Source organism: Anser cygnoides, chromosome 1 (assembly GCF_040182565.1).
Source record: "Anser cygnoides isolate HZ-2024a breed goose chromosome 1, Taihu_goose_T2T_genome, whole genome shotgun sequence".
NCBI lineage: Eukaryota > Metazoa > Chordata > Aves > Anseriformes > Anatidae > Anser > Anser cygnoides.
In genome coordinates, this window is record NC_089873.1 from 17,259,146 (window position 1) to 17,285,590 (window position 26,445).

The following is a 26,445-nucleotide window of genomic DNA, read 5'->3' on the forward strand; positions in this document are numbered from 1 at the left end:
ACAGAAGATAAAAATCCTTTTTTTTACTTATCTTTTCGTGAGTACCTGCAGAAGAGTTTTTGTGTTGTACTTACAGTTTGTAAGTTCCTTTTTGTTCAGAAATGTGATAGCAGGATCATGAAAAGAAAAGGTGCTCAAAGGCAGGAAATTTGCAAAGGAACAGGTCATCAAAGTAGTTGTCAACCCATTCCTTTTGCAAATCTTTAGTGAAACAGTGTCTGAAAATTGCTTCTTTCTAGAGGAATAATGTTCCATGTATATTTTAATTTTATATAAATTATATGAGGAATAGGGGTTCATTTATTGTTTTACTTCAGACCTTGTTAGGCAGAGAAAGAATGAGTCACACTTTTTCCTTTTTCTGAAAACTAAATTAAAAGTATTAAGCAGCTTTACACAGTGAGCTGACTTATGAATAAGTAGTAAATATAAATGGTAAAACTGTAAAAAGTTTTTATGAGTCAGTGTATATAGGACATACCCTTAATTTTTTTTCCTGCTGTAGAGGATACATCATTCTTTTTTAATTAATTAATTAATTTTTTGCCTGGAAAAGTCTTTCTCTTTTAAATTAAAGGGAATATTCATCCTTGATGTCCTTGATTTTAATTTCTGAACTGTTAAAAAGGGCTTCTTTGAAATTGTGGGATTTTCTTGTTATTTGTGTGTGTGTTTTATTTGTTTTTAATCTAAGGGCAGAGCATGTCGGAGGGAGATAGATATTTAATATTAATTTTGCACAGGTTCACATGAAACTTGACTTCTTAAATTGAATGTCTTGTGGGTATTCTGAGTTACAGAGGACTTGCTAAAGGACATTTTGACACTGATGATAATTTGCAAGGGACCTTTCCCTTGTCTCATTTTTGAGCTGCAGAACTGGCATTTTTATTTGGATTAATTTTGTCAAATGTACATCACCTTAGTTACTCGTCTGATCTGAATTAGTTTTCTTTACATATAATCTTTTTTCTTCCTGCTCATCTGTTTGCCTTCTTGTTATCTCCGTTGCACTTTTGAGCATCTCTACCTGAAAAAAACCTTCTGGCTTTTGTAATACTCCAGACTTTTCTTTTAACATATTTTTCTGAAGGGTTTGGATTGAAATAAACATGAGTCTGTCTTCAGTGAAGGGAACCTAGTAAAGAAGGGGATAGGAACTGAGGAGAAAGATGTCAAAGGGATTGTTACCTCCCAGGTACAGACAGTGTTGATCCCGTTCTCCCAAAGAATTGTCAGAATTTGCTTTCTTTTGCTGGGAGGAAGATGATGATTTGTGGGGCTTTTGCCCTTCTTTTTCTGAGAATATGCTGCTAAAGTGGGGTAAGGAGTTTCTTCCTCGTGAAAGGATCTGTTATTAAAAAGCTTGATATTGAGTCTGCTACTTGGTCTTCGCTGTTTTGGAAGTCCCTGTTATATCTGAGTTTATTACATAGGAATCTTAGATGCGTTGGGTACTTGTTTGTTGGTCTTCTGTTGCAGTCTGGGTTTTTAAAACTGTACTGCAATGCAAAGTTGGCATTCCTTTAATAGCCAGTAACTGACCACTGGTGCCTTGTTCATAGTCCTGGTACCTCTGGGATCATCATGTGCTTTTATTTATGGGGTCCCTGCTATAATCCTTTTTTCCACTCAGCAGGTTTTCCAATATCTTAACTAATATTTTGTTAGCACAACCTAATCTCCTCATCCTATAGGTATTAACATTTCATATTCCAAAAACAATGATCCCTCAGGCAGTGCACACCAGAATGCATTGGTAACGCCTTGCTTCTGATAATCTATGGGTAGTGATAAAATCACTTGTATGTTAGAATGCTCATGGCTATCGCCAATTGAATAGTAAGTGCTTTAAGTTTGCGTAATCAAATGTGATAACCTAAAGATGTCCATAGGCTTCTGTAACAACGTACTGCAGAGATTTGAGATAGAGAATAGAGGAGTTGTAAGGAAATACATATTCTTGGTTCTCTTAGTGCTTATCCTATCCTGTCTTGCAATTGTGTAAAGGAAGTAATTCCTTCTTTAGTATATCATACTCTTTATTAATTCAGATGCCATGTTTTAAAATCAAGTGATCTGGCCTAAGTGGTAAAACTCAGATTCATTGCAATTAGAGATTATTTTTAAAAAAATATTATTTTGTTGTGATAACAGAGTCAATTTCTATGAGTTAGACAGCCTTGAGGGTTCTGTGCTTATCCAGTATTGAGAATCTTTTTTTGGAGGGAAAAAATAGTCTGTTTCCTTTGGTCTGATTTCCTTCAGATTCCAAATGCTTACCTGGAAACAAACAAATGATCCTTGAAAAGCTATAGTCAGCTTTTAAATCATTTTGCTGGCTTTCTATAAGGTTTATTTTGGGGGTTTCTTCTGTGAAAGCATGCAACATATTTTACTGTGTATGATGCAAACGTAGATGTTCTGCTGAGATTGTTCATACATAGCATGAGGGCTTCTGATAATCCTCTTTCAGGTGTAAAGTGTCTAGAATGAAGCAATTTATTATATATTAATTCTGGTTAACCAGGCATGGTTTGAGATTTTCACAGTCTGCAAGAAATTAAGTATTCATTAACATTTAAAGCCATTAGATGACACAGTTGAGCAATAAATTATTCATTTATTCACTGTTTAAGTAAATGTGCGTTGAAGTTTCTGACTAGAAGATAAGTGGTGCTTGTCTTTGTTTTCAGTTATTTTCCTCATCCTTGCTTTATTTATTCTGTGCACTTCATTGACTTGTCTTTTTCTCTCTCTTTTCCTGAAACAGAAGAAGAAGAAGTGGAAAATTTTGATGTTTCCAGTCTGCCTGAAGAAGTGCTGCAGAACATAGAAGCTGACAGTTATTGGTGCATGAGCAAGTTGCTTGATGGCATTCAGGTAAATTGATTTTTCCTGTCTGTAAGTAGTGGAGATAACTGATTAATGTCATGGCTTTGAACTACTTGAAGGTTGTTGAGAAAGAATATTTCTATGAAAAACAGGGGAGAAGTACATTTTCCCATTGGAGAAATCTGCTGCAAGTTTGGCATAGTATTAGAAAAGAAGATGTTGCTCAACAGTTTTATTCATCAAAACGTCTACATGTTTCATTGCAGTATGATGTGCTAATCAGAGTCAAAATCTCCAGTTCTAGAGGCATGTTACACAGCTCAGTCACCAATTGTGGAGAATATTTACGTAAGTCTCCAACTAAAATAGTCCCACTTAGGTTCTGAAAAGCTGGCTTCTATATTTAATCATTTTCAAGTGATAGATACAGCGACCTTTTAACAACTGCCGTCTTGTTAGTTTCTGAAATTATCTTCATATTTTTAAAACATCTGTTTGAGTCTTGATACTTCTGCTACTTCACTGAGTGTTGTCTGATTTTTTTTTTGACATGGGGAAGCTGTAACTGTGGACGCAATTTTTTAAGTGCTACAAGTAACAGAGTGGAGAATTTGTGTCTATGTACTAGTTGGTACATAAGTTCGCAAAGATTAGAAGGATCTACAAGTAATAGTAGATATGCAGCTGAACATCTTGTATTTAAGTGAAGGACGATTCAGTACAATCTAGCATAGATTAAATGGTAGTCCAAACATCTGTATTTGATATTTAGCATTTTGAAACACTTTATGCTGCAGTGTTGATGCATGGTAAAGTAGATCCTTCAGACTTCACAAAGAAGTTACCTGAATTAAGTTTTATAGGCTTTTTGTTGCTATAGGCATCAAAAATAGTATGTATCTAATACCTGTTTTTCAGAGCTGTCTCATTTGAGATGAACGTTTTGAATCTTACTGAAAAGTAAACATAATCTGACTTTTGAAAGTCAGAATATATGCAAGAAAATAATCAGCGTGACTTTCTGGATTGTGATGGGACCAAAGTCAACCTTTGATAGAGATGTGAAAGTTTCTGAAAGGTGTTGATTTCTCTTTTGCACTGGCAACAAAGAATGTTAACAATGTTCAGTAGGCAGATGGTTGCAGTCAGGGTTCATTTGCTGTTTTCAGTGAGCTGATTAGAAAATAAATTACGGTTACAACTATTTAGCACATTGCAGCTTCTTCTTTTCTTTTTTTAAGTGATATTCATATCATCTCTTTCTGATTATTCCCTGCTTTCAAATGAGCTACTCATATAATGTGGAAGATCTTTGCTTTGAAATTGTTTCAGTATTATTCTGGTGACAATAGAAATTGTTACAGGGATAGCAAAACTCTGGTTAATTTATTCTTAACATTTTCTTAAACGATGAGGTAATGGAAAAGTGCTTCTACAGTACTTAATGGATTCAGTCCTTTTGGTAGGGCCCATGTGATTTTCTTATTTTTTTAAATGCTTTAGTCAAGTGTTTGAAAATTTAAGTGTTTATTTCTCCAAGTGGTTTTAATGTAGTGAAGACCATGGAGGTTGAATTTGTGTGTGTGGAAAGTGACTACCTCCAATCATTAGTAAATCATCATGAAATGTGAGTAACAATAAAAATTCATATGAAATGAAGCTGTAGTTATTAGTGAAGCTAAATTCATGTTACCCAGGTTCTTTATTTTGATAGCATTTTTTTTTCGTAGATATTTCTTTCATTGTAGAGTGCTTTGATGTATTCTTGCTTGTCATGTATGTTTTAATGTGAATGTTTCATTGGCTAAGGTATCTTGTGAAATTAAACTCTTAGTGAAATTTGTTTTTATTATGATATTGAGTTGAGAAACAGAAGACTTAAACTTCCTTGAGGGTATCTTAAATGTATTTCTCCTGGTTAAAGGTCAAGTGAATGCTAGCTCAATTTTATGTGGAGCATCACTGAAAAACATATTCCTTTTGTCACATTGATCCCTGTAAAAGATGCTGCTCAAAACAGCATTTCAAAATATTTGACCACATATCAAACTAAAAGTCAGAACTTGAAATCTTCTTGAAGAAAGACGAGTAAAGAAATGGAAACCCTCTCCAACATATTCTGCAATTTTTCCTGTTTCTGGAACATCTTCTGTTGTAGGGCTGCTGCTTTGCTTTTCTTCTAGAAAAAGAAATTCAGAGATGACATCATTTCTCCTTAAAACTCTGTTTTCATACAAAAACATCAAGGACTGATAAACAAATTATTGAAAATAATTGTAATGGAATTAAACTGCACTGATAAAAATTTAAGCTCTTACATTAATGGAATGATTATCAATTGGATGTATTCAAAGATGCACTCATCTATCAAAAGCAGGCTTGAAAGATTATGGTAGTGGTGTGACTAATGATGTTACAGTTAATTCACTGCATCTGCGGAGTGCTGCTGAAATGAAAGATTTTGCTTCTTTTTTTTTTTCCTTGCATTCTACTCTTTTGTTTCCTTCTGTGTTGACACCATTTTGCTGGTCAAATGGAGGGGTCATGGTGCAGAATGAGTTGGTTGGGAGAACTAAGCCAAGTAGAAGTGAGCATGTTGAGGGGAAGGGAGTAAAAAAAAAAAAAAAAAGGAGGGAAAAGACTGTTTTACTGAGCTGACTTGCATTCTGGATATTGCAAGATCCATTAATTGGAAGGAGTCAAGGACTGTGTGGATATGGGGTCGGTGGGACCACCCTTATCAAGGCAACCTGGAATCATTAAATTTAGCATTAAACCATGCCCAGAGTTCATAAACTGATTCATATCAAACTATAATAAACCTGTGCACCTTCCTGCACCTGATTTCGAGTCTGATCTCTTGCCGAGGGCTATTGTGAGCTGATTCACAGAGCTGAACCACACAACTAAACAAAAAAGCACTGGTTAGTTCAAGGGCTGAATACCTTGAACTAGTACCATAGCAAAGACGTGAGTAGAACTGCACAGTAGGGCCAAGGCAGGCTCACGGCAGCTGAGGTGTGGATTTACTTTAAATGCTATAGATTCTCAATTTGTCAAGCATGCTGCCGATATACAGTAACCTAGAACATCCTCTGTAGGTCTCTCTGCTACTCAGTAAAGCTGTTGCTGATTGTTTCTTGGAAATAGTCATTAAAATTGTTCTGACTCCTCCCTTAGTATTTTTCCATGTGATCTACTATGCACAATAGAATATCTTTACAGTCAACCAGCAAAAACCGCTTCTCTCTCACAAAGCTGTAACAAAGACAAAAACAGACATAAAAAAACAAGGGGAATCCTAAACAAGCTCAGTGCTAATATTTCTTGTTTTCTGTGAAAATATATCGCAAGAGGCACGTGTGGCTACTTACATTTTGTCTGAGATGCCTGAATAAATGGTGCAAGAATTTTAGAGAAGAGGAATGTGTGATGTTGTGATGATAACTGCAATCTAAGAATCTGTGTAGAATCGCCATAATATACTGATGAATATAGGCTTTCCATTTTATGTTGGCCTACCAGGACTGGATAAGTTTAAAGGCTATATACTGTGATAACTATTAGGGTCCAGTTGTCAGTACCTTTCTTGCAAGTTTGTCCTTCCTGAGCATAAGAGAATAACGGAAATATGTATGTATTTGTAGTCCTTTGCTATTTTTAATAGAAAACTCATTTATTTTTTTCATCCCATCCAGACAGTGTCATTTTCTTGATTCCAGAAGTGTGAAGGCTGTTATTAAGAAATATGTATTCCTAGGTGTAGTTTTGCTACTGATAATATCTACGACTTCTCCTTTCCTCACTCATCTCCCTACCCCTTTTCTTCTAATGTGACTGTATTTAAAATATAACAGCACATATTTGAACCACAGGGACCTGAGGAATAAGCAACAGTGTGGGCATTGAGCAGCATGATAGTTGCTTTGTGACATTCTTGCAGTTCTTAGTCTAAAGAAGACATAAAAAATTTGGTCAAATCATCTGTTGTTTTAGCAGATTAAGTCAAGATGCTTTGTTTTTTCAGGGGTGTCTGTGCATGTGTCTTCAGCTCCAGGCAGAAATAACATTTCTCATTTTTCTTTTGCAGAACTTTTTCAGCAGTTAATGTTTGATATTGCACAGTAGTTTAATCTATTTTGAGTTCTCAAATTACTTTGCATCTTCTTTCTTAGTTTGTTCTGTCTAGTTACAGTCTCCTAAGTGGCTACGCATATATCAGGCTAGCACTTATCAGGCTAGAAAACATACTTGATTGAAAAATGTTTTAAATAGGATTACTGGAGTTTTTTAAATAAAAATTTGTCTTTCTGTTATGTTTGTTAATCTGTTAATCACTAGCTTCTTATAGTGTCTCACAGCGGTCAATTTTGGATGACTGTATGCAGTAATGGGTTTCTTCTTCAGTGTTTCATGGCTATGTGCTACGTTTTTTTTCTTTAACTGTTCTGCCAGAAGGATTACAGCTCCCTGCAGCTTTCCGTATTTATTTCAGGAAAACAAATGACAACTTCCAAAATCATGAGCTCATAGGATAATTGAGATAGGAAGGGGCCTCTGGAGGTCATCTAGTCCAATGTCCTGCTCAAAAGAGGTTCAGCTCTGAGATGGGGTTGCTAAGGGCTTTGTCCAGTTGGTCTTGAAAACATTCAAGGATGGAGACTGTACAATCACCTTGTGGGGGTAACCTGTTCCAGTGCTTGTCTTGTCCTCTTGTTGAAGTTTCTCCCTACAGTGAGGTGGAACAGTTCTCGTTTCAGCTTATGCTGCTTGTCTCTCATCTTCCTGATATACACTGCTATTAGAAAACTAAGCTCTGGCATCTTGATAACATAGGTTTTAGCAGGCTGCTGTTGAGTACCTCTGAAACCTTCTCCAGGACTCTAGTTTCCTCAGCCTCTCACAGGGAATGCACTTGATCCCCCTCAGCACCTTGGCAGACCTCTGCCCTTGCTCCAGTCTGTTGATGGTTTTCTTGCATTGGGGTCCCTAAAACTGGAAGTGGTATTCCAGATGTGGTTTTGGAATAAAAAAAAATGTTTTACAGTGAAGTTTTTTTTTTTTTTTTTAATGTTTAAAAAGTGATGGAGTAGTTTGCTCAGAGAGTTTGTAAAGTTTTCATCCTTGGATATCAAAACTGAACTGCTTGTGGCCTAACCAGTTTGTTCCAGGCGATTCTGCTCTGAGCAGTGGTTTGACTAGATGGTCTGCAGAGGTTCCTGCCCAACTCCACAGTAAGTGCTCAGTGGGAGTGATCACTTCCCTTGATCTACTGGTCTCTGTTGTCAGGGCACACTTCTGGCTCATGCTGAATGTGTCTGCCAAGGCTTCCAGATCCTTTTCACAGAAGTTGTTGCCAGCCAGGTTGTCTCCAGCCTGTATTCTTTCAAGATACTCTAATACTGATTTATAAAAATGAATTTTTGAGAGTGTGCATGGCCACGTGCAAAATATGTCTAAAAAAATCACACTTGATAATTTTTAACACATTATTTGAGACTTTCACATTTGTGATCTATAATTAATGTATGTAACAATATTTTGGTAGGAACATTCATATTGCAAGTAATGTGTTTGTAGTTTTTTCTACCTGTTTAATTACCCAAACTACTTAGTCTTGCATTTCTAGTTGAAGAATCAAAAGGTAAAAGTTTTGGGGTGTCAGTCCACCCAGCTTATGATAAAGCCAGTCTTCTTTAGAACACTTCTAAACTGTAGGTGATGTGTGAGTACTTCTACATTTTCCTCTGTAGGAATAATGGCTGTGGACATGAGAAAACTAGAACTTATTCCACAAGTATTATTTCCTGTCAATTATGTAGACATTCCATTCCATCTGTCTTAATTAGCTTTTTTTCATTATTATGTCATCTCTTATAACACTTTCCTCAACAGAGTCCCATTAACATTCAAGTAAAAAGTTCACACTGATCTGTGCCACCTGAAAACGTAATATTCGTGTATAAAATTGAGTATAGTTCTTCATTTTATGTTCAAGTGTAATGGTAATAAAATAACCAAAGGGGAAATATATCCATTGCATAATGACCTAGCCATATGTATTAAAAATAGCAATAAAATTTTAATATCATTATTTATCAGGGCCTGGAAATTTTTAGAATAAAGGGGAAATAATTCATTTCCAGGGACCGTACTGTACTGAGGTGTATATTAGCTATCTCTGTGGCTGATTAAATAGTAAGATTTATAGTCTGCCGGGGGTTCCTGGAGAGTTGTCTCTTGCTTCTGAGTTATGGAAAGTTGTTGCTAACCTGTGCCTCAGGTCTGAGCTATAAATGGATGGATGGAGTTCTGTTTGGAAAATCTTTCAAAGGTCTGTGGGAACTGATACTTATCTTAAGATATCTCAGCTCAGGAAGTTGAGAAGTTCATACAGAAATAACTAGTACAAGTACTTCTGAAAATTCCTCACAGGGCCTTTCAAAGGGCTATTTTGAAGAAAAAGAGGTCAATGATAGCTTTCTTTCTTTTCATTAAACTCTTGCAAGACAAGTGTCTTGATCATGTCTGCATTTCATTGAAGTAGCTAGGCATTCATAGCTGAACTAGTTTTAGCTAGCCAGTTTATGGTTGTGATAAATTGCAGATGTTTTGTCTGCAGATATGGGGCTTATTAGCCAAGATATACATATATACGGAATATGCATGCAAGTGTCAACATTTACCTCTTATCTCTCTCATTATACAATCATAGAATCATCAAGGTTGGAAAGCCCTCCAAGATCATCTGGTCCAACCATCCCCCTACCACTGATATCACCCACTAAACCCTGTCCCTAAGCACCACGTCCAACCTCTCCTTGAACACCCCCAGGGACGGTGACTCCACCACCTCCCTGGGCAACCTGTCCCAGTGCCTGACTGCTCTTTCTGAGAAGAAAAGTCTCCTCATTTCCAGCCTGAACCTCCCCTGGCACAACCTGAGGCCATTCCTTCTAGTCCTGTCACTAGTTACCTGTGAGAAGAGGCCAACCCCCAGCTCCCCACAGCTTCCTTTCAGGCAGCTGTAGAGAGCAATAAGGTCTCCCCGAGCCTCCTCTTCTCTAGACACAACAACCCCAGCTCCCTCAGCCGCTCCTCACAGGACTTGTGCTCCAGGCCCTTCAGCAGCTTCGTAGCCCTGCTCTGGACATGCTCCAGGGCCTCCATGTCCTTCTTGTAGTGAGGGGCCCAAAACTGAACACAGTACTCAAGGTGCGGCCTCAACAGAGCAGAGTACAGGGGGATGATCAGCGCCCTGGTGGACCTTGTGTGTATTGCATGTGTGCTTTCATGCACCAGTCAAGTTTCTGTATCACAGGTACCACAGGGTCTACCTGCGAGCACCAAATGATAGCTTGTCTAGGATTTCTGGATATGCTTCAGCCCAATGTACCATTTAGCTTAGGTAAATTAAGAAGGCACTCTTCCTTCCCACCTTCCTCAGCTGAATGTGGCACCCCAAATACGGTGTCTTCAGGGAAACTGTGGGCATTGGTGGGCCAGTCTTCCAAGCCACCTCCACTAAGAGAGTGTCCACGCACACTGTATAGCTGATATTGAAAGACAGTACTGCAGTCATGCTCCAGTTCCTGTTGAAACAGATCCTGATGACAGCAGAAATGCAAGTTCTAGAAATGTGGGAGTCCTGTCAAGAATGCTAGCAGTTGTTATTTCTGTATGTAGCTCTCCTAACGTTTGAGCTGCATATTCATCTACATATTTGTTCCTGCAGTTACTAGCACTGTAACTCCATCTGTGAGACAGAACTTCTATATGGTAATAGCTGTTTAGTAATTTCCAGAAATTTAGATTGTTCATTTTATGACAGCGCCTTGTCCAAGTTGTATCCTGAGAATGACAAAACATAGTCTTATTTTCTTCTCTTTAAACTGTGACTAGTTTAAAGAAAAAGGAAAAGAAAAAGGTTGGGAATGGATTGCTTCATCAGAACTGTGCTTTAAATTACTTATAGAAGTAACAACTTTTTATTTTCAAATAAAAATTCAAGTTGAGTTGTAAAATTTTATGAATGATAATACATAAAATTATAGGGATGGCTTCTGATGACTGCAGATAGACTGCTCTGTCTTGCTGACAGCGAGTTTATTATTGAGTGAAGACTGCTCTTCTGATGGATATATGATACTTTGGGATTTCTCTTACTCTTTTCAATATCAGAAGCTTCCATAAGGCTGTTTCTTACTATGAACAATTTAAAATTAAAATCTTTTCAACTTTAGGTATTAATAGTGAATGTATAAACATGAGACATTTTGTGAGAAGCAGGTTTGGCAATCAAGGAGGGCATTTGGGCCTATTCAGGATTATAACATAGCTTTTCTTCTAATGAGAAGTGGACAGCCTTAGCATTTGTAGTAATTGCTTATCAAATAATGTCCCTAACTGATATTTCTCTTTGATTATCTGTGTGTCATATGTGAGACTAAATTCTTCTGTGTAAGTATGGTCACAACAGGAGCTTCTATTTAGGGTATTTTCTGTATTCATACTCAGATGTCTGCTTCTATTTTTCTTATGTAATCTGTTAGGGTGAATGTTGTTTTAAACTTAAAATGAAGGAGACAATTTTAAGTAGAACAAGAGTCTAGAAATTTTTCTATAAGCAGCTTTAACCTTTCTCAATTCAAGACAGTGTTCTTACAGAGCATACATGTAAATTACTCTTAAGGATGAATAGCATTAAGGGCAGGCTTAGAATCATAGAATCATTCAAGTAAATAAAGACTTTTTCTGAGGGAAAAACATATACAATATAGTGCTGTTTTGTTACTCTTCCTTTTCCAAAGGAACTTCAGATCTTCAAAGTCCTGTTTGAAATGCTTCTTCATAGAAGTCTTTGAAGGCTTTATTAGTACCTGAAGGAAAAAAATACATTTTATTGAACAATGTAACCATCCCAGGAAGTTAATAAACCAATTTATGCAATAAAGGTGTTGTAACTACTCACTGTTGGAATGTAATTAACATAATCGTTTTGTTAGTCCCATTATTGTGATGTAACACTAATTGAAGCATGTCTGCTATTGTCTGTTCAACAGTTGGAATAGTTAAAATGTAAAAAAGCATAACTGCTATAATCTTCCTATTTGGGTCTGGGTAGATATAATCTGAGTAGCCAAGGACTGTATCTTGGGTATTGGTGATCTGACCTCAGACAGATTATTTACCCAGCAGTGTGCCCAGGTGGCCAAGAAGGCCAACGGCATCCTGGCTTGTACCAGGAATAGTGTAGCCAGGAGGACCAGGGAGGTGATCGTCCCCTTTATTCTGCTCTGGTGAGGCCACACCTTGAGTACTGTGTAGAGTTTTGGGCCCATCACTACAAGAAAGACATCGAGGCCCTGGAACTTGTTCAGAGAAGGGCAACAAAACTGGTGAGGATCTGGAGCACAAGTCTCATGAGGAGCAGCTGAGGGAGCTGGGACTGTTTGGTCTGGAGAAGAGGAGGCTCAGGGGAGACCTACAAAAATGTTAAATAATACCATTCCCAATACTGACCCCTAAGGAACACCAGTCATTACTGGACTCAACCTGTACATTGAGCTATTGACCACTACTCTTGGAGTGCAACCATCCAGCCAATTCCCTATCCACTGAGTGGTCTGTCTGTCATATCTGTGCATCTCCAGTTTGGAGACATGGATGTTGTGTGGGACAGAAGTCTCTAAAATGATGAGCTGCATGAAGAAGGTGAATAGGAAGTCATTGCTTTCCATCTCTTCTGATGCAAGACCTAGATAGCATCTGATAAAGCTGCTAAGGCTTCAAATACAGAGTGGTTAAGGGAGCTACTTTTCAAAGGATGGAAAACATTTTACATGGATATAAAACCTGAACTGTTTGAAGTTTGGTTGATGAAAAGTATTTAAATAACTTCAGTTACAAAGATACCACCTAGAGTTAGGGAAGTCTCAGTGCTACAAACTGGAAACTTTGAAAACATGCTGCAAATATATCACTGCAGGCTTACCTTGCTTGTATCCTTACCCTGTCTTGTAGTTTTCTACTGCTGACTGCTCTTAAAACGGGGTGGGGGGAACTTCCGGCCCAGCAGACAAATATGTTAGGTTTATAATAAGCCAGTTAGGAGTTTGAGTAAAGAGAAATGGAGGGCATCAGTAGGATTTATCCCAAGGACTAATGTTTTTTTTTTTCACTACAGCTTTCTTCAGAAGTTTTTATGGAGCCTTTTTCTCTTTGGAAGCCAATAATGCAGTTTTCTAGCCTGTCACTGAGTACTATTTTCAGAAAGAGAACAAATCTGCATGTAATTGGTTCTGAATACTTATGTATAACACATTGTTCTCTATGTTTTATACAAAATACCCTGTGCTGTCACTATGCTTTAGAATAAAAATCTGCTACATAAAATTTACAGCATTAGCTTTTGGAATTGTAAGCATCCATGTTCATGATTTCTAGCTCTTATCCACATTTGAACTATTGTCTGGCCTACACCAGAACCCAAAAACATACTCTGAGCACTTCTTTTACTACTACTTTAACAGTCCCTGTAGTTTATAACACTTATGTAAAATTGAGGTTTGATTACATAGTCCAGTAAAAGCAAGCTCGAGCAGGTAGGGCCAGATGGCTTCCAGAGGTACCTTCCAACTTCAGCCATTCCATGAAAAGGTTAGGCCTCTGATTATGAAACTAGGGATACTTTTATAACACAGCCTGGGAATCAGTACCTGCTTTTAAAAAGGTGTTGCATTTTCCATCATCTTATGTAGGAAAAATAAGATATTTTTCTGGTTGGAAGCTGGGACTACAACACTTTGTAGAATTCATTTGTACTGTGTAGGAAATTAAGCTTTCAGAAGTCAGGCTTAATAATTACAAAGGTTGAAAGATATTATATTTTACAGGGAGCTTTTTGGAGTAATTATGGAACACGCTATGGAATTTGTGCAGACTGTATGCTCCAGCCCACTTGTGTGTTTGCTCTTGTGCATGCATACTCTTTTTCTCCTGAATTATGTTTACTGAATTTACATCGTAATTTCCAGGTTTGAGAAGCATTTAAAAGCTCTGATAAGAATGATAAAACTTTATTGCAAACAAATAAACAACACATGAAGACTTTGTGTCAAAACTTTCCATTTGCTTTTGTAAATGGTTCTGATGGTTTTATAGATCCGTGCTGGCAAACAGCTTGTTTCACCTGAAAAGATGAGAAACACTGCGCCTATATTTGTGCTTGGCTGCAGTCAGTGTTATCAGCTTATTGACTTTTTTTTCCCCCCAATTTGGCTTGCATTCTTAAGTGATGATGTAAGAGGTTGTTTGCTTTCCCTCTTCAGCTTTCCTCGTCTTTTAAAATTATTCAGTCATCATCTATGTAAGGCAAATGATGTGGACTTTGTTTAGCTAAGTCTTATAAAGGCTGAGTTTTCAAAATAGAGAGTATTCTTGTTAATGATAACTGTAGTGAAGGTACATGCGATGTATTACGTAGTGCATAAAGTTACATCCAGAGGGCATCAATTTCCCAAGGTTCTTAGCTTAGAGAGTTGCAAACACATTTCATTTTTTGACCCTGGGAATGGAATGGAATAGTGCAATTGGAAGGGACCTTCAAAGATCATCCAATCCAACTACCTGACCACTTCAGGGCTAACAAAAAGTCAAAGCAAATTAATGAGGGTGTTCCTCTTAAACCATTTTATTTATTTATTTATTTATTTATTTATTTTAAAAATTTGTGATATGTAGATAAGAAATTTTGTTCTTTGAAATTTGAAAATATTTCCAAAGGATTGAGTAGGAAAAGTGATATGGTATGTTTTTGTGCGCATATGTGCCAGTACATAATGTGTGTGTATATATATGTTTAGATATCACATATTGAAGGACATATTTAATATTTGTATATATTATATTTATACATTATATTTAATTAATAACATACTTGTGTTAATGTATTTATATATAGTATTTTGTTTCCTTCTCTGTATGCATACAGCAGCTTTTGTAATGCACCAGATGGCATTCACCAATACTGTTTATATTCCTTTCCCACATGTAATTAAAATAATTGAAATCAGAAAGAAAGATTTTTCAGATTGATTATGGATTTACTGCTATGGAGTACCCGTAGTATTTTGGAAGAGATTTAAAATTAAAATAAGACTGAGCGATGTTGAACTTGGTTAACTTTGCTTTGGAAGTGCACACTACTTGAAAGAAATACGCCTACTTGAAAGACATCTGTGTTCTTTTTAGCACACCATAAGCGAGTAATATTTTGAACAGATAGCTGTCAGTACTGTGGCTGTGTATGGCAATTAGAAATGGAATAGGTTTGTTCCAATATGCATCAGAGCATCACATTGCTATACGTGTTGAAAATTCTAGAATGTACATTTGTAGTAATCTACTTTATACTGTAGACAATTAAAGATGCTAGAGGTGTATGGTGTGGATACAGCAACATCTGGAGATTTTAATCTGCATATTAAGAATGCAAGTAGGACCAGTCCTTAGTTTCCTTCAATATCACTTTTTCAGTGTATCCACAGAAAACATTACTTCAGGACTTACTTTTTAAGGTAAACAACTTGCCAAATTATATCCTATTGTCTGCATTCAGAACAGAGAGAGAAAAATGAGTGGGATTTAATTCCTAGGGGTTAAACATGTTTTTCAGAAACTCCATGATCTCTTTCTCCTTTCTTTCTGTAAGTATGGGGTGGTAGTTTGAGTTAAATTTGTTCAGTGCCTTTTTTCTTTATTTTTATACATATTGAGTGCATTTATTTTCTCTATTTTCGTGTTATAAACAAGTTTATTCTATTTAGAATTCTCTAACCCTTAAAAAAAAGTAAGAATTATCTAATAAGTTCAGGTCTTGATGTTTAGTGAAGGCTGTAATTGAAATATTTTATTTTAAATTTTAATGATTATTTTTGGAGGAAAAAATCCTGTCAGACCTAGTTGTAGTTGCAGGGCAATTAGAAATTAGTCTCTGCAGAATAAGTACAGGTGATTAACACAAAGATTTGAGAGTGAAGCAAGTTTTGAGCCCTTGTGACATTATAAAGTCTTAACCTTTTGTATTGTAAGGTGAAACTAATTATATGTTGGAGTCTGAACTAGTTATTACAACCATTCAGCTGTGAAGTAGGTTAGCATAGTTCACTAAAAGTATGTTGAAAGCTATTAGAGCAGAGCATTGAGGAATTTAGTGCACACCAAAGCATGATTTTTTTTATATTTATCATTAATTCTTCTGTGTTCTTGTGCATACTTTGACGTATGTGAATATATACTTAACGTTGTCAAGAATAATGGTTAGAAATAAGGTGTTTTACATCAGCTGTTTGCTGAAGATATGTTGAGGTAAAACAATCTGGTTTTCAGTTCCTTGTGACTTTTTCAGAGCTTGCCTTTTGCTTAATATAGATGATCAGTTACACAAGGAATCAGTGAGGAAATGTAACAAAAACTTGAAGGATGAGTAATGAGGCAGAACCCACAGGTGTGAGGCGGAATAGGTAGGAGAGCTGAATACTGGAACACGTTTTTCTGCAGAAGCCAGTAGAGAACTGTATTGGAAATGTATTCTAAAAAGAGTTGTCGGTGCTATATATAACAACATGGGTCTTTTGAAGAGCTGTTATGCCAAATTTGGAAGCAGATACAACCAATTAAATTGCATGGTAGAGGAATTTAAATCTTAACCACTGTACTTTCATATTGCCCTGAGAAATATTCCATGACTTCTATGAGTTTGACATGTTTTTCTTTAACTCTGTTACTTGCTTTTTCCTCTACCAGTAAGCACAAAAGGAATAAGAATTTTAGATAACAGAGTACTTTTTTTTTTCAACATTTGCAAAATTCTTCTTTCATAGGTTCACAAACTTCAGAAAGTTATAAATACCACAAGAGAGAATATTTTTAGCATAGGTTTATTAGAAGGGAGGTCTTGAGGAGCCAACAAGGATCTTCCCAGATAGATGAGTGAGCACAAGTAGAAGAGTGACCCTCAACTGTGTTCATTTGCATCTGAAACAATGAATAGGAAAAGAAATGAATAGCTCAAACGATCAAACGATCATTTGATCAAAAAATGATCAAATATAGTGAAGAGCAAACTTAACTGTTCTAAAATCTATGATGGCAGTTTTGGGTTGCATTTCCAGATGTGTATGGAGTAAGCGATACTTTGAGAAAGAGAACAGTGTTAGATTCAAAGACAGGGAAGAGGTGAATGATGGAAGTGGTGGTGTTCTAGCTCTGCATTGGCTTTCATTTTATTTAATAAATACCTGAAGTTACTTTTACAGAGGATCTGCTGTATGGTATGTAATTGAGTACCATGCTGCTGTACTTTGAGCACAAGACTTCTGGAACTGTCAGTTATCATTCTTTAAATAAATAAATAAATAAATAAATGTATAAACAAACAAAAAATCAAGTTAGAGTTAATGCTTTCATACAAATACATCCAAATGCCCTGCCATTTTAGCTGTATAGTTCACATGTTAGATTTTGATTCATTGTTTGAGCTTTGACCTTAGGTTCAGAGCAGTCATGACTTGATCGAAATAGAGCTTTGATTTCTCCCACTGCTGGAAGGCATTATTCTGAACTTCTAAGGATGAAATTCTTATCCTGTCACTGATTAGGATCTAAATTTTTATATTTTCTATATTATTTGTGATAAAATTGGAAATTTATGGTGGGGAAAAAGAAATTGCCTTAAAAAAAATGATAGAGTGGCAAGTTTTGGCATTTAAGAAGACAGCTTTTTAAAGCTCTTTAGACTTCCACAATATAGATGTAACTTCAGGGGCACTAAATTAGCAAGTAGTGAGCAGTTGATATACCACCAGCTGTAAGCTGTGCTGTTAAGAGACAGGGACTCTTAAATAGGTTGGTAGAGTGTGATGATTTGTTACTGAAGTGTAGAGACAGTTAGGAAATGTAAAACCAAAACATGAGCACCTTAAGCAAACATAAGAAAAATAAATGGGTTGGAATAAGTACTCGGGGTAAAATAATTTCTATTTTTTCATAAACTTATACTTGTATATGGTTTCTTCTTTAGGATAATTACACATTTGCACAGCCAGGAATTCAAAAGAAAGTGAAAATGTTGGAAGAACTTGTTAGTCGGATCGATGGTAAGTCTTAAAAGCTGACCTAATTTCTAAATGGTCTTTCATTGAAAGTGGTTAGTTAAAATGTTTGCAAGAAGTCTAGCCAATATCACTGCTGCTCCATACAATGGTGGAGTAACATAGCCTTCCTCAGAGATGTCACACTCGATCAATTTGTGGCACGCTGGCCTTTGCAAGATCACTGTCCTATATCATTTAAAAGAAAGCTGCTAGAGCATGAGCCACTTTCATTACTTTTTATTAAGGCAATATAATCAAAATTCAGTGGCAATTTCTTTGCAGCAGAGTAATGACCACATACAAAAGGCAGCTGGTATTCATTTCATATTAAGCTCAATGATTGTTGTAATTCAGGCAAGTCACAGTGGTTGTTTATAGTTGTCCTTCGGCACTATGTTTTGTGCCTTTGTGCATCATTTTGCTATCTGGAATGCCTGAATAATTTCTCTGTGGAATCCAATTAATTATGAACTCTGGAAATAACATCTTTAATATTATAGATAAATTACAGTCTATGCAGGGGCAATTTTAGATTATGCTTTCATGTTTTAGCAGGGCACTTTGAAATATCTTCTACCTTCATCCTTAAAATAATTCCCTTCATGAAATGCTGACTGTCATATTGCTAGAGCAGAGTTTAATTAAATGAAATTCAAGAGATAATGCTGGCCCATTCTAAACATACTCTCTTGGTAGTTTGTTAAATTAATGAACAAAGTATTAACGAAATGTTGCCAAGCAGAACCAACCATATATTTGTGACACTAGCCTGTCAGTGATGAAATAGAAAAAAAAATATTTTATGTAGCTTAATATTTGATAATCTGCTTGAAAAGATTAATTCTGTCTTTTCATTATACATATTGTGAGTTTTTCTTTTGCCAGTGCTTTCCATAGCAGATTTTGGGTTGGCCTGCATGTATTTCCAATCTGAATTTTGAAAAAGCTCTTCCTGTATGTTTAGGATGTTGAATATTCTTAACAAAGTTTATGTAATATTATTCATATTACATAATGTATGAGAACAAAGTTTATATAATATTATACGAGCAATGTAAATGTATGTAAAACCAATGTAGATGTATTTTTTAATATGTACATGAATATAAAAAAGGGATGCTTCTGTACGTAAGGTAGCAAAATGTTTATATAAGAACATTTTAAAAGCAGTTTATTTTGTTACTTCAGAAGTCATCTAACTGCAGTATGGACTTTTATATGTTACTTTATGTTTGTATCAATATTGGTGTTTAAATTTCAATTATTTATAGAAGCTAATGCACTTTAAATAAAGTGTGTATTTATAATACCTATAAATAACTTCCTAAGCTTGGTCAATAAATTACTTAAACACATTTTTAAAATGAAAAATGTCATTCTGATAATAAGACTCATTATTCTGCTTAATAAAAATAAGTATGTATTATATTGACAGGAAGAATTGCTGAAGGCTGATTTGTACCTTCAGTGCTTTAGAGATGTAGTTAAATAACTTTCTCAATTGATTAGGTTCGTGAAGCGTTATTTTGACGGGTTTACACTTAAATTAAAAAAAAAAAAAGACAGTTGTAGGAAATATGTTTGTTCTTAACCTGTCCTTTACTAGGACAATTTAGTTGCAGTTTACCAACTGCAATTAGTAAACTAACTGCAATTGAAGTGTATGTTCCTGATTTTTATTTGTTTTGAAACAATTTTTTTTTTTTTTTTAATAGAACTGTATTTAATAGGACATTATTGAAGTACTGCTGTATCAAAAGTTGCAGTCGTTTATCTTTCTAAATGTGGCTGCAACTTAGTCTCCAATATTTGTTGATCTAAATTGTGTAGTATTTAGGAAAAGGAGGCAGCCCACACAACTGGTATTTTTACTTCGAGCTATAGAGTATGCCAGATTCTTCATCAATGTCTGTGGCTGTAGATAACTGCCAAGTTTTTTTAAAAAAATAAAGATGTGTATTGAACAATAACTTTTCTACACTAGAAATACTAATTTTTTTTTTTAGTTTTTCATAGAGATTATGTTTGCTAGTTATTATTGATTCTTCGAACTATCTCAAGCACTTCCAAAATAACATCTGAGGTTACTGTTAAGGGTAGATTGTTCATGTAGGTGAGTAGTTGAAGACTGCTGCCTTGTTCTGAGCAATGTAGTTGGAAAAGGCAAAGCAAAATCCTAACTTTAAGGAATTGATTGCATTATAGCAGGGATATTTTATGGTGTGTGTTATCCATATGACATACCTGTAGCATATGTGGGAAAGATGTTAAAGGAAACTATTTAAAACAAGCAAACAAACAATGTCTAATGGGATTATAACATTTCAGAGTGAGGGAAATCTAATTATACATTTTTACATAGAATAATAGTAGAAGTTATGAGGTATTTTAAAAAGCTGTCACTGCTATTTGAAAGGGAAACCTGTAAAATTTGGATGTAGTTGACATTACAGAATCCTAAAACTATTTAGGTTGAATGAGTCTACAAGTCATTGGTCCAGACCCCAGCTCTCATCCCCAGGTATGGAGGTGATTCTGCAGCTTCTTCGCGTAAGACTGTGCAAGGCTTTGACTACCATCAAATGACTACCAAAAATCACTGTGACTTTTTTTTTTTAATATAAGTAATTAGAATTTCCCTTTATGGAATTGATGTACACTGTCTTTTATCTCTGTACACCTCTGAGAAGAACCTAATTCCATCTTCTCTACACCCCCCACCCCAATTGGTAGTTGCAGTTGTTCATAGACATTTCTTCTGAAGGCTGAACAAAGCCAGCTCTGTCAGCCTCCTCTCCTGTAGAGTGTTCCAGCTTCCTAACTACCTTCATTGGCACTTCATTGGTCTTGCATGCCAGCGCTCCAGCACTGGACATGCAGGTGCAGAGATGGTCTCGCAAGTGTTGAACACAGAGGAAGAATTACTTCTCCTGACCTGTTGGCTTCTCTCTTGCTTAGAAAGCCCAGTGTACAGTTGGCTGCCTTTGCTACGAGGACGCGCTGCTGACTGAGCTCTGCCTGTGGTCCTCCATGCCCCTAAGTCCTTTTGGCAAAGCTGATTTCCAGCCAGCTGATTTTCAGTCAGTGCTGTTGCATGGGGCTGTTCCGTCCCACATATAGGATGTTGCAACTGCCTCTCCTGAACTTTGTGAGGTTCCTGTCAGCCATTTCTTCAGCCTGCCAAGATCCCTCTGAGTAGCAGCCCTGACTTTCAGTGAGTCACTCCTCCCAATCTCGTATCATCCATAAACCAGCTGAGAGTGCACTCTGCGCCATCATCCCAGTCATAGATGCAGGTGTTGCACAATATTGGCCCCAGTATTGATCCCTGAGGGATGCCATTAGTAATTAGCTGTCTTTGTACTGCTGATCACAACCTTTATAATATGGTGGAACAATTAAGCTTTGGATAGAAAAAGATAGGCATTTTTCAATATTCCTACGGATACTTTTTTTTTTTTTTTGCAGACGAGTGTCCACTCAGTTCCTCTTTTTTTTTTTTTCTTTTTTGCCAGGAAAACACCAAAATTCATGAAAGATTAAAATAAAAGTTTTAGTCATTAGATTGGCAACGGTGGATGTGTACTGCTGTTATTTCATAAACTTTTGAAAATCTGATGCCTCAGATAAAGGATACTGACCCATTTGGCTTTTTGGTAGAATCATTATATAGTTAAATTAAATTGTTTTATCATCCTTTTCTCTATTTTCTTTCCCCTTTTGTCTTTATATTGAGCCTGTTATACTGCAGCTAAAGAGAAATATATGGTTGGTATGAGTTCAATAGCTTTGTTTTTAAAAAAGAAATCTTAGCGATTTATTCTAACTGTAAATATCCTAATTGCTAATTACAGTTATTGTGGAAGAAAATAATATTCCTGTTGTTACTGTGGTGTCACATTGTTTTCTTGATGTCGGGTAATTGAATGGTGAAGAGAACCTTAACATAATGAATAGCTGCGTGAATGGGTGAAGCTTGTTTGCTAATCATAATAGGTTACCAGTGTATGAAAAGTGATACCTCACCCTTTGGATAGTGTTAATGCTTTATGTTAGTGATTCAAGCAACCTTCATTAACCCAGCCTTATGAATTGCCACTCCTCTCAGTGACTGTCATTGTGTGTACAGTGTCTACATTGCAGTAGATTTGAAACAGCCAAGATATTCTGATGATTTGATCATAATCTTAGCCTAGACTCCAGAAAATATTTTAATGACCTGTGTTCAATGGAGTTAATAATGTATTAAAAAAAAAAGTTATAGACCAGATTGAATAATGTTTTGTCTTCAAACTCCATCTCATTTTTCTCCTCCTCATCATCATTCAGGTTGTTCTAAGAATTATACAAAAATATTGAGAGTGAGGATCAATAAGCTATCTCTTGTAAATAGTTACATTTTCTATTATGCTTTTCTGCTGTAAATCATGATCCATCTCATGGTTTGTGAAGAGGCACACTTGCGTGATACTGTCTTCAACTATTGCTTCATTTGGTCTTGAAAACAAGGAAACGTTGTAGGAATGCCAAAATTAACTCAGGATTTGTGTTTTTAGAATTTTCAGATGTTTAACATTTGGTTGGTTTCAGGCTTTGAGAGAGTCTCAAATTCTTCAGTAAAGAAAAACATCTTGTAATTTCAGGTAGCCATTTGGAGAAGGCTGAACAACTGTTTGTAGAAGTAGTCTTGGATTTTCATATAAACTGATAAAATATATAAATTGGTAAAATTGCATGGCATTCTCTAAATTATCAAAAAGACAGTTAAGACAAAAATAAAACAGACATTAAATTTATTTTTTGTTCAAGTCAGCTTTTCATTAGTAGTAGACTAAACTGTAATGATAGTATTCACAACTCAGCTTGGTATAAATATTCATCTGCTGTGAGGGAAAGTTTGGGAAGATTTTTTTCTAATCTCTTAAAAAACAATTTATGGAGTTTGCATCAGTGTGCAGAACAACCTGATCCCTGCTTATGTTCTCTTGTATTGAAATAAATTTTTGTTTTATTTGTGTTCCCCATTCTTTTACAAGATCATTTTGCAAAATTAGACCTGAGCCCAATTTCAATAGCAAAAAAAGGAAAAATAAAAACAAAATGGTTTTAAAATAATTTAAGAAACTTATACTGTTACTGTATGTATTATTTTTCTTCTTTAAAAATATAAGTAATGGAAAAATACCAAAGAAAATAAAAACAGTACTGTATTTTGTCTTTGCAATAGGGAAGCTTATTTAGAATTCAACTACATTTTACATCTGATTTAGAGAGTTAACTAAACACATTCTTACATATGATTATTCTTAATTTGGACAATTTCTAGTTTATTTCAGTTCTAAGATTGTACACAGGAAAAAAAATGCCAAAGAAAGGAAATTATTTTTATAGCAAAATAAAAGCTGCTCTATTCCAACTGTTTCAAATAATGAATGTTTTAATAATTACTACATCATTGTATTGTTTGGGCGAATATTTTTACTTAACACTTAGATACAGTTAAAATGTTCTTTTACCATTTAAATCCATAGCATATTAAAGATTTTACAGCACCTTTTTATTGCTGTCATACTGCAAATGTATTTCTTTCACTTTGAATGAAATTTAACTTAGATAAAGTGTTTTCTTTTAGTGTTCTTGTCAAATTAATGGTAGCTTCACTAATCATACTTTATTGTCTTCTTGGATTGCAAATGTCTTGGTCAGATGACTGCAGTTCTGTGAATAATGACACTAATAAGGACTTTTCAATCAAGAAAATTGTAATAAAATACTTTCATTACATGCCTTAAATTTATACTTTGCATATATTTTTTGCTATTTGGATGCAGAGAAAATAAAATGTGAATCTTTTGTATATTTTTTTTTGTGTTGTGTACATGCATGCAGGACAAGTTCTTCATAAAACTTAGTCAATTAAAAAAAATCATTTTTTATATGTATTTTTGCATATACACAGTGAAAGATCTTATTTCTTTGCACCACTTTCTGCACTTCTCATGCTTTGAAAAATTTGCTTTAGATGTTGAAATGTTTGCTTTTTTCCTGGCTTGTATCAGGCATAGTGTAGCCAGCAGGACCAGGGAGGTGATCGTCCCCCTGTACTCAGCTCTGTTGAGGCTGCACCTCGAGAGCTGTGTTCAGTTTTGGGCCCCTCACTACAAGAAGGACATCGAGGCTCTGGAGCGATCCAGAGAAGGGCTACGAAGCTGGTGAAGGGCCTGGAGCACAAGTCCTATGAGGGGCGCCTGAGGGCACTGGGGTTGTTGTGTCTGGAGAAGAGGAGGCTCGGGGCAGACCTTATTGCTCTCTGCAACTGCCTGAAAGGAAGCTGTGGGGAGCTGGGGGTTGGCCTCTTCTCACAGGTAACCAGTGACAGGACTAGAGGGAATGGCCTCAAGTTGTGCCAGGGGAGGTTCAGGCTGGAAATGAGGAGACATTTCTTCTCAGAAAGAGCAGTCAGGCACTGGGACGGGTTGCCCAGGGAGGTGGTGGAGTCACCGTCCCTGGGGGTGTTCAAGGAGAGGTTGGACGTGGTGCTTAGGGACAGGGTTTAGTGGGTGATGTTGGTGGTAGGGGGTGGTTGGACCAGGTGATCTTGGAGGGCTTTTCCAACCTTAATGATTCTATGATTCTATGCAACCTTCTAAAAGGTTGTTTGATATAATATTCAATATTTATGCATTGTGTTACTTAATTGGGGATGTTTATGAAACATCCTTCATTAGTATAGGGTTAGTGCACCTGGAATTTTTTTTTTCTAATGTTTGTGTAGTTGAGTGTCAGAATTAAAAGCTGAGTGTTATTTCTGGGGTGCTAAACGTCCAGACCTCCATTGGGATTCCTACAGTTACTTCTCTGAGCATTGAGTTGGCACCTGACATTTAACAGGTTCTTGTTCTGAGAGCTAAACACATCTATTTCTGTAGAACTGTCCAATGGTTGACACAGAAATGTTTCATGGTTCTGATAAGAACTTAATTTTGTATGGTGAATTAAGCCCCCAAAGTACTTTAGAGACATGGTTTTTGTACTTTTGATACTTCAATACCCTCTAAAGGATATTGAGTTTCTGTGCTGATTGAACATTTTAAACTGCAGAGAAAAATTTTCCTTTCTTTGTTTCTGAAAATGTGATTCTCAAAAAGTCAAAATATCAACAAAGACTAATACATTTTCTTATTAAACAACTTATTAGGGATCTGCTCAATATCCCATGATTGATATAGATTAACTAATTTCTTCGTTTTTTAATTTGAATCTTGGGTGTTCATACAATGAGCTGAAGGTGAAACTATGGTAATAGGTGACATTTGATCAATCCTTGTTATGCATTCAGTCATGCTAATGATTTCTTTAAAGTATGGTTAAAGAATACTTAATCATGCGTGCAAAATTATGTTCATGTTTAATTATGTTCTAAAGCATTTTACTGACACCTGCAATTTTCAACTAAAATTGTATTGAAGTATCTGGGGAAAAAAGCTCTAATTGTAATAGTTGAAAAGATTTTTGCATTCTTTAACCATACGGAAGACTTTTGAATCGGAAATGGGAATAGAATTTATTTAGATCTTACTGCTGCTGTTGAAAATCATTGATTAATAAGGTCCTTCTTTATACATCGGCTTGATGCTGAAGTGATTAAAAATCTTGTAAGCATTTCTTAATTGTTTGAAATTAATTTGTGCCATAAAGCTCTTTTTCATTTTAACAATGCCATCTAATTTTTTATCTGATTTTATGGTTGTAATTACTGTATTATACTTTAATCTACTCTTAAATGCTGTTAACTGGGCATTATAATTATTTAATATATCTTTTAATCCATATTTTTATGTTTTATTGACGAGATTACATTTGTATGCTATTACAGGGCTCAGAGATCTTAGCAAGAGTTAGTTAAGACCGATGATAAAATCATTTGTCCTGACTTTTGTAAACACTTTGACTTTTAATTAGCCAAAACTTCCAATTTTTATGGCAAATTAAAAAAAAGGGGGGGGGGAAGTAGTCTAACATGATGCAAAATTTAAAAAGTGATCAGCATAAACGCTGCTATGAATGTACACAGTTGTGATTTAGAAGAATAGGCTCCAGAAGTCCAACGAATACTTCTTGGAAGTAGAACTGTCTATCAAACATATTTCTCCCTGTTATTTGTTACAGTTCGAATGTTAAGTTCAAGTTCCACCCAGAAACACAGCAAGTGTTTTTAGCTTTTAGTTTGAATGCATATCTATTAATGTTTTTCCTAATTTTCTCCATTTCGGTCTGGGTACCAGAATTATTACAGCTATTTGATTCCTCTAGGCAACTAGGAATGTCCCTCTGTCCATTTTCTGCTTTTGCTTTGGGATCAGCCTCTTGGGCTTTTTTTTATCAGCTGTGTCTTTTGTATAGGAAGAGGATATTTGCCAAAGTCAAAGCTAGTAGCAGTACATTTAGTGAGCTA

General features: G+C 35.7%; 1 protein-coding gene across 1 annotated transcript in view; it reads left to right on the forward strand.

The window, feature by feature from the left end:
* TBC1D22A (TBC1 domain family member 22A) overlaps positions 1–26,445 on the forward strand; it is a 174,591-nt gene that overhangs the window by 60,770 nt on the left and 87,376 nt on the right. The window contains exons 9-10 of the mRNA XM_048068471.2: positions 2,774–2,883; positions 17,918–17,993. Of these exons, the coding sequence (XP_047924428.2) occupies positions 2,774–2,883; positions 17,918–17,993 (186 nt within the window). The remainder of the gene's footprint in view (positions 1–2,773; positions 2,884–17,917; positions 17,994–26,445) is intronic.